Source organism: Leptonotus elevatus, chromosome 8, assembly GCF_054856555.1.
Source record: "Leptonotus elevatus isolate MCC_2025b chromosome 8, RoL_Lele_1.0, whole genome shotgun sequence".
NCBI lineage: Eukaryota > Metazoa > Chordata > Actinopteri > Syngnathiformes > Syngnathidae > Leptonotus > Leptonotus elevatus.
In genome coordinates, this window is record NC_141246.1 from 17,419,610 (window position 1) to 17,432,453 (window position 12,844).

General features: G+C 40.6%; 1 protein-coding gene across 7 annotated transcripts in view; it reads left to right on the plus strand.

Moving 5' to 3' along the window:
- The window catches only part of htt (huntingtin), a 31,354-nt gene that overhangs the window by 14,354 nt on the left and 4,156 nt on the right, over positions 1-12,844 (plus strand). For 2 of the 7 annotated variants that reach the window (XM_086082496.1, XM_086082500.1), the window contains 31 exons: positions 38-93; positions 208-356; positions 444-580; positions 655-771; positions 929-1,051; positions 1,118-1,377; positions 2,203-2,345; positions 2,426-2,654; positions 2,800-2,941; positions 3,047-3,226; positions 3,417-3,593; positions 3,726-3,802; positions 4,388-4,523; positions 4,649-4,771; positions 4,889-5,096; positions 5,211-5,356; positions 5,432-5,609; positions 5,708-5,806; positions 5,921-6,105; positions 6,186-6,312; positions 6,407-6,510; positions 7,833-7,987; positions 8,068-8,207; positions 8,268-8,353; positions 8,442-8,572; positions 9,436-9,568; positions 9,683-9,838; positions 9,920-10,110; positions 10,194-10,308; positions 10,479-10,692; positions 12,604-12,823. In XM_086082496.1, coding sequence (XP_085938622.1) covers positions 38-93; positions 208-356; positions 444-580; positions 655-771; positions 929-1,051; positions 1,118-1,377; positions 2,203-2,345; positions 2,426-2,654; positions 2,800-2,941; positions 3,047-3,226; positions 3,417-3,593; positions 3,726-3,802; positions 4,388-4,523; positions 4,649-4,771; positions 4,889-5,096; positions 5,211-5,356; positions 5,432-5,609; positions 5,708-5,806; positions 5,921-6,105; positions 6,186-6,312; positions 6,407-6,510; positions 7,833-7,987; positions 8,068-8,207; positions 8,268-8,353; positions 8,442-8,572; positions 9,436-9,568; positions 9,683-9,838; positions 9,920-10,110; positions 10,194-10,308; positions 10,479-10,692; positions 12,604-12,823 — 4,637 coding nt within the window. The remainder of the gene's footprint in view (positions 1-37; positions 94-207; positions 357-443; positions 581-654; positions 772-928; positions 1,052-1,117; positions 1,378-2,202; positions 2,346-2,425; positions 2,655-2,799; positions 2,942-3,046; positions 3,227-3,416; positions 3,594-3,725; positions 3,803-4,387; positions 4,524-4,648; positions 4,772-4,888; positions 5,097-5,210; positions 5,357-5,431; positions 5,610-5,707; positions 5,807-5,920; positions 6,106-6,185; positions 6,313-6,406; positions 6,511-7,832; positions 7,988-8,067; positions 8,208-8,267; positions 8,354-8,441; positions 8,573-9,435; positions 9,569-9,682; positions 9,839-9,919; positions 10,111-10,193; positions 10,309-10,478; positions 10,693-12,603; positions 12,824-12,844) is intronic. The other 5 variants (XM_086082497.1, XM_086082503.1, XM_086082501.1 and 2 more) reach the window with 4 other exon arrangements.

The window sequence follows — 12,844 nt, forward strand, 5'->3', positions numbered from 1 at the left end:
TCTCTCTCAACAACCTTTTTTTTCTTTTCTGATGTAGGTGTTCATAGGGTTTGTCCTGAAGCAGTTTGAATATATTGAAGTGGGACAATTTAGGTAAGTTTGCCAAAGTATCACAAACAAATATCTCCATTTGTATTTTGATGTACAAAACTTCATATTATATGACAAAGCTATTTACCTGATTGGTTTATGATTTTTATCTTAAAGAGATTCAGAGGCAGTCATACCAAACATCTTTTTCTTCCTGGTGCTGCTGTCTTACGAACGTTACCATTCCAAGCAAATAATCAGTATCCCCAAAATCATCCAGCTGTGTGATGGCATAATGGCCAGTGGTAGGAAAGCTGTCACACACGGTAAGAGTTACACACACGTTTGCAAGTAAAATGAAAATTGATCTGGAATAAATAATTCCGCTACATGATTTCCCGTTTCCTGTGAAGCTATCCCTGCCCTGCAGCCGATAGTTCATGACCTGTTTGTCTTGAGGGGCTCCAACAAGGCAGATGCAGGCAAAGAGTTGGATACACAGAAAGAAGTGGTGGTCTCGATGCTGCTCAGACTTGTTCAGTACCACCAGGTATACGGTTTTCAAGAAGGCTCGGCAATGCTATCCAGGCTTGACTACATGTATTTTTGTCATTTGTAATGTAGGTTTTGGAGATGTTCATCCTTGTTCTGCAGCAGTGTCACAAAGAAAATGAGGACAAGTGGAAGAGGTTGTCTCGGCAGATTGCAGATGTCATACTCCCCATGATTGCCAAGCAGCAGGTAACACATGGGCGGCACAAACTAAATAAATATTGGGACATTAATATAATTTTTTGGGCTTACAACACGTGTAGCTGTCCCAATATTTATGGAACTGATGATATATTTTGGTCCCATCTGTTGCCATTTTCACAAATTGCGTGTTTAATTCCAATAGATGCATTTGGATTCCCCTGAAGCTTTGGGTGTTTTGAACACTCTTTTTGAGAGTGTAGCACCTTCTTCTCTTAGGCCTGTGGATATGCTACTCAAAAGCATGTTCGTTGTTCCGGGTACCATGGTGAGAAATCACAATTTGATCAGTACTTTCCAGTTATTAACTTTAATCCATGCACCATTCCTTCAGGCGTCAGTGACTACAGTCCAACTTTGGGTTTCTGGTATCCTGGCAGTGCTCAGGGTACTTGTCTCTCAGTCAACTGAGGACATTGTTTTATCACGAGTCCACGAGCTCTCCCTTTCCCCACATCTTCTTTCCTGCAACACTGTCCGTCGCCTTTATCAACAGAGCCCCTCTCCAACTGGCCCGCCCTCTTTGGATTCCTTTGCTAGTCAAGAACCTAACGGTGATTCAGAGAAAGTTCTACCTGAGGAAACATTTGCCAGGTTTGTGTGAAAATAGATGCATGCCAATGTTTTGGGCTCCTTGAAATATGAACAACTTTTTGGGGGGTAAAGTTATTGACTGTGACTTGGTAACGTATGCATAGTTTGTGTTGAGAGCTGCAATTACACGTTTATTTAGGTAATATGTGATTATTGATCGGGCTGGGTATCGATTCTAATTTCCTCATTCGATTAAATTTCAATTCACAAGAGTTCAATTTGATTAGATTTTTTTCCCGATTTGATTCAATTCAATATTGATTGATTATGAAACATCAATTCTTCTTGAATATCAATGACATGATAAAAACTCCACAAACATTAAATTACAAATACAATTTTGCGGAAGCAGTAACTGATTAAATGATTTAGTTTATTAAGCAAAGTAACCTATTATAATCACTTAAGTGCTACACAAATATTGACATCTGCAAGAATGAGAAGAAAATATTTTTATAATTCAAATTTTATAATTGTTTCTGAAGATTCTGGATTGTCATAAAGTGCAATAAGTCAGGTATTTCATAAATGTAAGAAAATACTTTTAAATTCATGTGAACAGTAAATTTCAAGAAAAGTGTGAGATACAACAAAAAAATGGCCTTTAAAATTTTATTGTTACGAGATATTAAAATAATTGATTTAGGGTTTTATAAATCGATATCAGGCTCCAAAAATAAAATCGATTCGATATAGATTATTACAATTTTTTTAAACCCAACCCTAATTATTGACCTTAGAGTATATAGCCTTCTGGACGTAGTTGTTTTTGTGTGTTTTCACCTGTTGACTTTTAGCTATATTTTGGTTTTGTCTTTGCCTTAGATTCTTGCTCCAAATGGTTGGAGTGCTGCTGGAGGAAATTTCCTGCAAACAAATTAAAGTGGACATTACGGAGCAGCAGCACACTTTCTATTGCCAGCAGCTGGGTACACTGCTCATGTGTTTAATACACATCTTCAAAAGTGGTAAGTGTTTATCAAATTTGAATCTTATTTATGACTATGAACCGCGTCTTCTAGCCTTGTCCGTTTTTTCCCCTATACAGGTATGTTTCGTAGGATCACAGCTGCAGCCAGCCTCCTCCTAAAAGATGAGGGTGCCAGTGGCCAGAATGATTCGGAGGCTGGCCTTTACTACCGTTTAGAGACCCTGAATAGCATGGTGCAGGGCCTGATCACCACACACCCCTCCCTGGTGCTGCTCTGGTGCCAAGTCCTCCTCCTCATCAACTACACAAACTACTCCTGGTGGACTGCGGTTCACCAGACACCAAGGTAAGAAGCACATAATAAATGTCACATGCGGTATGTGGGCTAAGTTATAATCAGGGAGGTAGACAAATCAATAATTATATTTTGCATGTTATTTTGAAATTGACATGAACTTAACCCTACCACCCCTGCTGACTTTTTCCATGAGGAGAAACACCAGATCATGCACGAAACTGCTCAGCCCTCACTCCTCAGGTGAAGGTGATGATGAGGATCCCGTGTCCCTGTTTGCCATGATCAACAGAGAGATTGTCCGCAGAGGAGCCCTCATCCTTTTCTGTGATTATGTGGTGAGCCTGTTTGATTACGACAGAATGCTTACATGACAATTTGTCTCAATTCACAATAGAAATTGTTTCCTCCTGCATAACATTTACAACTGTCTTTTTTTGCAGTGTCAGAACCTCCATGACTCAGAGCATCTAACTTGGCTGATAGTTAACCATGTGAGTGACCTCATCAGCCTTTCCCATGAGCCCCCCGTGCAGGATTTCATCAGTGCTGTGCACCGAAATTCAGCTGCCAGCGGTCTCTTCATCCAAGCTATTCAGTCCCGCTGCTACAACCTGACTAATGTAAGCACTTTGAGCTGGGATTTTTGCCTTTTTCATTTTTATGTGACACAATAGTCATCGTTTCAATCTTACTCTGACAATGGTAAAAAAAAAAATGCATATTTAATCAGCACTGTAAACATTTACCCCTCAATTCTTATTTACTTGTTGTCTTATTAAAAAAATCTTTCCTCTACATCTTTCTTTGCAGCCTACCATGTTGAAGAAGACTCTGCAATGTTTAGAAGGCATCCACCTGAGCCAGTCTGGCTCCCTGCTGATGCTCTATGTGGACAAGATGCTGAGCACGCCTTTCAGGGTTTTGGCCCGAATGGTGGACACGTTGGCTTGTCGTAGGGTGGAGATGCTGTTGGCAGAAACGTTACAGGTTGTTACAAAGTTTTTTTTGGTTTTGTTAGAAATAAAAACTGAAGTGTTTTTTTTTGTGGCACACAGATTGTATTACCTACAAGTTATTTTGATGATGTAGATTCAAATAATCACATTTTCTGCTCTTCAGAACAGTATAGCCCAGCTGCCTGTGGAGGAACTAGACAGAATCCAGGAATACCTCCAAATCAGTAGCCTGGCTCAGAGGTAATGCGCTTTTGCAGTACAGTAATGTCCAGACACTGTAGTGTACACCCAAAAGCAAAGGGTGATATGTGCAAATGAATGAAATTGTAAAGGCGTCACGTTACCATTTATCCGCATTTGTAATTTCCTGTTCTTGTCCAGTGCGCTGAATCGTTAGCTAACAGCCAATCAGAGTGAGCAAATATCACGACTGCCCGATGCTAATTCAACATGTTGAATTGGCCGAAAACGCCACCTAGATGTTCCGACAACGGCTCTGACATTGGTATAGAGAGGCCTTAAGACAAGGTTTTGGTGGCATCTTAAGAGCAATCTTCAGAGCCCCAAAAAACATGACTGAGTTCAGCAAATAGCTTGGGATAGGTTCCACAAAAAATAAATACCATGCATATTAAAAAAAAATAATAATAATTCATGAATAGCAAAGCGAATATGTAGGGTTCACTGCAAAGTGCACACACAGCATTTACTTGATAGAAGAATGCATTACATTTAATTGCAATCATTGACTGATTTTCTCTCTAGGTTGTGAGTCATAAGCATCTACACACATTTGACAATGCTCTTTTTGTTTTCCCATCACAGGCACCAGAGGTTTTACTCCCTGCTGGACAGATTTCGAGCTACTGTTGCTAAAACTAGTAGCCCAACACCTCCAGTGACATCACACCCCTTAGATGGGCATCCACCCCCTGCCCCTGAACTGGTCAATGCAGATAAGGTGGGGATTGTGGAATCCGAATATATAAGTTTTTTAATTCATTAACTTCACATAAAAATAAAAAAAAACACATACTGTAAATGGAAAATATGTGGTTTTTTTAATGCATTTTTGCTATTTGCTAGGAGTGGTATGTGACCCTGGTGAAGTCTCAGTGTTGTCTTCGTGGAGATACGTCTCTGTTGGAGACAACTGAACTCCTTACCAAGCTGCCTGCCCCTGATCTTTTCAGCATAATGAGATGTGAAGTAAGTAGCATGTGCATTAAGCAGATATTCTATTTTGGATTTTTCATTATTTCCATTGTTGGCTATTTTTTCCTGCCAATATTTAAAAAAAAACACATATTCCCTTTACAATGACAGACATTCAACCGGAGTCTGCTGTGTCCATGCCTGAGCATGGGTGTTCAGCGGCTAACACGAGGTCAGGGCCCACTCTTGTTGGAGACAGCGTTGCAGGTGACCTTAGAGCAACTTGCTGGAGTTATACAGTCACTTCCCGCCCCACACCGCTCCTTTTTACCAACTTCCGAGCCACAGTCTTACTGGACCCAACTGGCTGTCGTCTATGGTAAGAAACTTAGTGACGTGAGCATGTTTTGTAGCGCTTGATTACCTTCAAATGTTTGATACAATATTTATAATATATGCTTCTTTAGATTTTCATGTCTTGCTATGCTTTCAGATGAGCCAGGTTTTTACCCCAAGGTTTTAGCCCTCTGTAGAGCTCTCTCCCAGTACCTGCTCTGTGTCAACCAGCTACCATCCTCATTCCGCATTCTTTGTGACAAAGAAGACCTCATAACTGCTTTCACCTGCACTGCCACTGAGGTTAAAATTCAAATCTGCATCCCATTTGTTTAGTTTTCACTTTGGGCCAGCACTGATTTCTTCTCCGTGATCCAGGTGATAGTTTGGCGCCTGCTCCAGGATCAGTTACCTCTGAGTGTGGACCTGCAGTGGGCTCTGGCTTGTCTGTGCCTGGCTCTGCAGCAAACTTGCATTTGGAACAAACTGTCCACCCCGGAATACACGACACGCACGTGTTCCCTCATCTACTGCTTGCGTCTCATTCTTGTCGCCGGTAAGGAGAGCGGCGGTGTTTTTTTGTGTGTGTGGATTTCTCTTGACTTATCGCTGGTACATCTCTTTTTAATGGTTCCTTATGTTTTTGCATTTAAGTGGCTGTGAGCCCTGGAGACCAACTTCTGCTCCCAGAGAAGAAGAAAAAGTTAGCCAAAGATGCTGAAGGAGATGAAATGGATTCCGTACACACAAAATGTGAGGATTTACTGATCTGATTAAGTTGTCAAGCAAATCCATACTAATTGAAACAATGGCTTTGCTTTACTGAACAAAGCTGTGAGGAAATATGATCATCTTTTTTGTTTGCAGATAAGTGTGAATGGCAAGCATGTGAGATCATGGCAGAGCTGGTGGAAGGCCTACAGAGCATTCTTTCCTTAGGGCATCGCAAAAACAGTACAATCCCTGCTTTTCTGACACCAACCTTGCGCAACATTGTGATCAGCATTGCCCGTCTGCCACTGGTGAACAGCTTCACTCGGGTTCCTCCACTGGTCAGTGTTTTATACATTTGTGTGTTTGTGCAGTGGAGAAGTGTGTGAGGGTGTTACAATCCTTTGTCAAAACTCCACAGGTTTGGAAACTAGGATGGTCCCCACAGCCTGAGGGGGAGTTTGGTACAGCATTGCCTGAGATTCCTGTAGATTTTCTACAAGAAAAAGATGTCTTCAGAGAGTTCCTGTACCGCATAAACATACTTGGTATCTAAAAATTGACAATTGACTTCTGCATCTTATTACATTAGCCCTCATGTCTATTTTTGTTTTTTTAACAAACATTTTGTGACTGTCTTAGGTTGGAGTAGCAGGACTCAGTTTGAGGAGACCTGGGCCACTTTGCTGGGCGTGCTGGTCACCCAACCAATCACAATGGACCAGGAGGAGGACACACAGCAAGAGGTGCTAATTCGTGTTAATTTTATCAGCCAATAGTCTCAGTTTTAGTCCAGTTTCAATCATACTTGTTAGTTTGTATCATAGTTGGTAGGGGTCTAAATTGCCTAGTACCTGGCGATTTTAATTCATAGGTCACGATTCAATTCGATACGGATTAATCCTGATACGAATCTATAAATTGATTATTGCATTTTTTTAACTCAAATTTTGAAAATACCCATCAGTAAACTTGTACACTGTAATATTTGTATGAAAATGTATTTATTTATCTGAAAATTCAGGCTTATAACTGAGCCACTGCATTTAACAAACAGGTTGCAGTCTGTTTCATGTTTGAACAGCACTGAAATAAACTATTAAGGCTTAATGTTTTATTCATACAACATTTTTCCATGCTTAATGTGTGAATCCTAACCCTAAGTAAGACGTTTTGTTGAATAATTCCATAAAACATTGATGTTTAAAAATCAAATCGGCCGCATATTGAATCGATTCGAGAATTGCGCGCTGTAATATCGTGATATATTGCCGAATTTTTTCCTAACACCCCTAATAGTTGGTCTACCTCATCTCGTTTTTATTTAGTACATTTTTAGTCACCTAAAAAACTAGCATTTTAGTCTTTATTTTAGTCCAAGAAAACAATTTTATTCGTCTAGTTTTAGTCAACAAAAACTGTCAGCAGATAATGTTGAACATTTTGGATCTAAAACTATTTCACATCAAATTTACTCTCATCTTTTTCACACACAATTACAGTATATCAACAAGTGGCTACTATCGCTCCATGCTATGAGCTAGTAAGTTAGCCAGCATTATTTAGCGGTCGGATTAACATTATTGTTGGAACATTATAGCCGTTGGATTAATGTTACATTATAACTATAATTTATTTATTTATTATATATTTTTTATTTTTAGCCTTTCACCATGTATCCACCTCCTGTCTGTCCCATGTGCATGTTGCACTCGCTTGCTGCAGATTTGAAAGGGGTGTGTCACATGACAGATTGACAGAGACAAGATTTTACAAAATCATATAATTTTTGTCTCGTTTTTCCAGCTTTAAGTGAAGTACATTTTCGTCTCGTCTTCATTGGTTGACGTAAATTCAATTTAGTCTTTTAGTCAGAAAAATGTGTTGACGAAGTTATTTTTGCTTAGTTTTTGTTCACATAATTAACACTAGTGCTAATGTTAATTGATATTAGAATTCGATGTAGCACAGAAAGATGTTCATTCTTTAAAGTCTTGGCACTCCCTTGTACATGTAGCTTTATATGCTTATGGATCATCAGCTGTTCTGCATCTGATTGGCGTTGTAGGAGGATTTAGAGCGTACACAGTTGAATGTGTTGGCAGTGCAGGCCATCACCAGCCTGGTGCTGGGTGCCATGATGCTGCCCACTGCAGGCAACCCTGCTGTCAGCTGTCTGGAACAGCAGCCTCGCAATAAGAGCCTCAAGGCCCTGGAGACACGGTACATTTGTATTTTTCTTTTTCCAGCGTTGCTGAATACTTTCGGCGTCTTTTGGTTTAATTGTTTGATTTTGTGTCCAGGTTTGGAAGGAAGCTGGCAGTGATCCGGGGTGAGGTTGAGAGAGAAATACAAGCGCTTGTTTCCAAGAGGGACAACATTCACACACATCACCCTTACCATGCTTGGGACCCTGTCCCCTCTTTGTCCGCCGCCTCAGCAGGTAGACAACAATACTGCATGCAGGTTACATAAAACAATTATTGATTGTATTCTCTTTCAGCAGGGATGTTGATCAGTCATGAAAAGTTGCTGCTTCAGATCAACACAGAGCGTGAGATGGGAAACATGGACTACAAACTGGGACAGGTTACAGGCCTCTTTAATTCAATCTTCTTATTGTGATTTTTTTTTAATAGATTTGAAGTATTTTATTTTGTTGGTCACTTCTCTACAGGTGTCCATTCATTCAGTGTGGTTAGGAAATAATATCACCCCATTGCGGGAGGAAGAATGGGGCGAAGACGAGGAAGATGAAGCAGATACACCAGCACCCACCTCCCCACCTTTATCGCCAGTTAACTCTCGGTATTATGAATCTTTTTAGATGCACGCAGTTGATCTATTTACACTGAAAACATGCATCTATCAAACTGTTGTTTTTGGCAGCCATTTTAGTTTGCCCGAAAATGCTTATTAGTCACGTTTTAGTCATCTTTATGGGATAAGTCAACAAAAACTCAAAAAGGTTTTAGTCAATAAACTTCAAGGTCTGAGTTCAGTTTTAGCCACTTTTTTTTTGAAAATTAATGAGTTTATAATTTCAGAATTTTGATAATAGTACATTAGAAAAATAAAATGGCCTTAATAAGCAAAACAAAAAATATGACTTCTTATAAGCACATGACTAGCATCCACCCTTCACTAAAGATTTTTGTTATCTTTGTCTCAACAAATGACCAAAAACTTAAAATATCTGTACTTGCTTGTTTTTTGTGTGGGGTCAACAATGGGTCTAAAATGCCATAATAGGTCTAAATTGCTACTCAGTAGCTAACACACATAAGCTCATGTATTGATATTTGAACAACAAAACTAAATTTAGCCTGAAGCTAGCTAACAACCCATTTGCACCAGGTGTTCGGCAGAAAATCGAATACCATGAAATTGATCACAAACTGATTCTCAGCTAATGTGTGTAAAATATGTTAAGAGGAATGAACATTAGTTGGCTATGGTAGCCCGCACCTGTTACTCAATGCATTTAACTGACACAAAACGATGAGATGAGGTGAGTGTACATTTTGAACGTCTAACAGAACATCTATGACCATTTGCATCTCATGTTGTCATGATTTCGTCATCCGAGTGTCATGTTTAGTTCCTCACCACCGCATTGGCGTCAACAAAATCAATCAACAGCACTGACCTCCATCTGCATGTGCTTTCAGAAAACATCGCGCAGGGGTGGACATTCACTCCTGTTCCCAGTTTCTTCTGGAGCTCTACAGCCAGTGGCTTATCCCGAGCTCACCAAGTAACCGGAAAACGCCAACCATACTCGTCAGTGAAGTGGTCCGATCGGTGAGCCATAATGCGCACACACGGATATGACTACAATCTTATTGTCAATCCAATAAGTCGAATTCTAGGCCTAATGACTACTGCCATCTACTCCTATCGTTCTGTTCTTGGCAGCTGCTGGCAGTGTCAGACCTATTCACAGAGAGGAACCAGTTTGACATGATGTTCTCCACCCTCATGGAGCTGCAGAAGCTTCACCCACCAGAGGATGAGATCCTTAATCAGTACTTGGTGCCTGCTATCTGCAAGGCAGCTGCCGTGCTGGGCATGGTGAGCGTCATCACTCTGATTAGTTATAAATACTGAGTAGAAGGAACTTAATAAACAAAAAAAAAAATCATGTTCCTTCAGGACAAAGTGATTGCAGAACCAGTTTGTCGCTTGTTAGAGACAACCCTGCGCAGCACACACCTGCCCAGCCGCATGGGTGCTCTTCATGGGGTGCTGTACGTCCTGGAGTGTGACCTTCTCGATGACACGGCAAAGCAGCTGATCCCGACCATCTCTGAGTACCTGCTGTCCAACCTAAGGGCTATTGCGCAGTTAGTGTTACATTTATCAGTTGGGTGGCATGTTCCGTGTGAATCAATTATTCACAGCAAGAGAACTCCTCTGCATTTTGCAGCTGTGTGAACCTGCATAACCAGCAGCATGTCCTGGTGATGTGTGCCGTGGCCTTCTACATGATGGAGAACTACCCTCTAGATGTAGGCTCTGAGTTCATTGCTGCAATTATACAGGTAGATGTAAGCCGTTGTATTATGGTCCCGAAGACCGTTCCATATGATTGCGTTGACATAACGTGAGTTGTGATTTAACTGAGACTGGGTTTGCCGATGAATGCTTTCTTGCGTCTGATATTGTGCCTCGAGCTTTAATCCTGTGCTTTTCCTGCATTTGTGTGTTTCAGGTGTGCGGTGTGATGGTGTCAGCCAGCGAGGACTCCACCCCCTCCGTGATCTATCACTGTGTGCTGCGGGGTCTGGAGCGTCTCTTGCTATCTGAGCAGCTGTCTCGTGTGGATGGAGAGGCACTTGTCAAACTGAGTGTCGACAGAGTCAACATGCCGTCACCTCACAGAGCCATGGCTGCCCTGGGCCTCATGCTCACCTGCATGTACACTGGTAAGCATGACTTGAGGGCTGGATTTTTAACTACAGATTAAGTGCCCAATTTCGATATAGTGTTTTTTTTTTATTCTTCGTAAGCCATATTTGAATGTACTGTACTTTTCAAGTGACTCATTCAATATGACTTTATATTCACTGCATGTGGAGACATACAAATTGGATGGCAATAACTACACAAGTGTCAGCACTGGTCAGCAACAACATAGATGTAGACGATGAAAAATATGAACCTTTACATACCATTTAGTTGGCCTGGACTGATGCTCCCCCTCAATGGTTTAAATGAAGGTACCCCTGGCAAGACTCCGACACCCGTCATCTGCTATTATTTTAGAATATGCAAATCTAATGTACCTTATTTAGACCATTTCATATAATATACTATTTTATCATTTGGATTTACAGCACGTGTGTTTGCGATTGGGCAGACGCAGGTGTGGATATGTCAGCGACAGACGTGTTTTGTTGATGTCAGGCTGGCATTGGCAGCGTAGATATGATTTGTCTGTTTAGGCTGCATTGGCAGGTATTAGGGATGAACCTAATATTGCTGATATTGGGCATTTTGACGAATATCGGTATCGTTTTTTTTTTAATACGACGCCCAATTATAGGTAAATCTCGAACTATTTATTTAACATTTCTATAAGAGATGCTGCTGACCCTGGGACCATTTGGAACCTTTTGTTTTTGTTTGACATTAAAACAAAGGAATGTGGAAGTTTAAGATTTCAAGTATTTTAAAAAATTCCGGAAAAAAATATTTATTGGTGGAAACTATACAGCTATAGAGTATTTCCTTGTTGAAGTTTCCATTTGATTTTTTAAGACGTACTGATAACCTTGGAGCTCCCTGAACATTTGATTTTTTAGACATTTAAAATGAAGTCTATAGTCTAAACTACATTTTGAAAAGTCTTTTTTTTTTTTAAATAAACATGCTTTACTAAATTACAACAAAATCAAGACTGGCATTGTATTTAAAAAAAATAAATAAAATTACGCCAATATTTCCCCCCCTTTTTACTGAAAATGAATATCCGCTTCAAAGTCTCCTTGACTTCTAATCCACTTTGTATTTAGAAAATACTTTTATACGCTACTTCACGCATTTCCAAACACTTAGCAGCCAACATATCTGAATTGTCACGAAGTTGAACCTGTAGTGTAAATCCAGCCAAATGTACATCTCTTGCACAAAATGCAAACTCGATACTTGGTACTGTCTCGTGGCTACTCTCACCTTCAAAAGCCATTATAAATTCACTCTCCTACATTAAGTAAGTTTTGTTTAATAGTCCAGTCTGCACAGAGTGGTACTTTAAAGCATGCATATCTAAACTTAAAGATCTTGGCCTTTTTTGATTGCTTGCAGGTTGTGTACTTGTGCTGTGAGATCATTTAATTTTTATGACGTATGACTTCTCACCAGTTGTCTCCGTCGCATTAGTTGTTGCATGACAGGCGGGATAGCTTCAGTCATTTATAATATTAAAACTCCTGTTTGCTTCCTGCATGTGATTTGTGTCCAAAAAAGGTAGCTTTTAGTGTAGCCTACCTCTAACCCCTACTTCGTCACCTACTAACTTTCAATACTTACATTTTGTTCTCCTTGCACTGACTGACCAAGTAACACATTGTCGCAAATAGTTGCCTAGGAGGTGCAATCTAACTATGCTTTACAGTTAAAGTAAGCTGAAGTGTATACAGCTCACAATGTGTTAATCTAGAATTCTCAGGAAATTGAATATCTCTCAATCCATGAAAGCACCTCCCACAATTTCACTCTTTTTTTGTCTTTTTGATATCAAATAAATTTACACTGAAACCCCCCCCCCCCTGTCCCTACTCTAACCTTTTGCCATACTGGTTTAACTGGTGCCACCCTCCCTGTCGTCCTCTCAGCGGTGCTTGCGTCCGGTTCAGGAGTCACAGGGGTTAGAGGTCAGGTTGACTCTGGCTCTGCTGTAGCGGATGTGGTGGGGGTCACGGCGGGTCATGTTGGTCTCTCCTCAGGCAAGGAGAAAGCCAGCCCCGCCGGTCGCCCCGCACAGCCGGACCCTCAGGCCCCGGACAGCGAGTCCATCATTGTTGCCATGGAGAGGGTCTCTGTGCTCTTTGACAGGTAGACATGCTCTCTCTCACA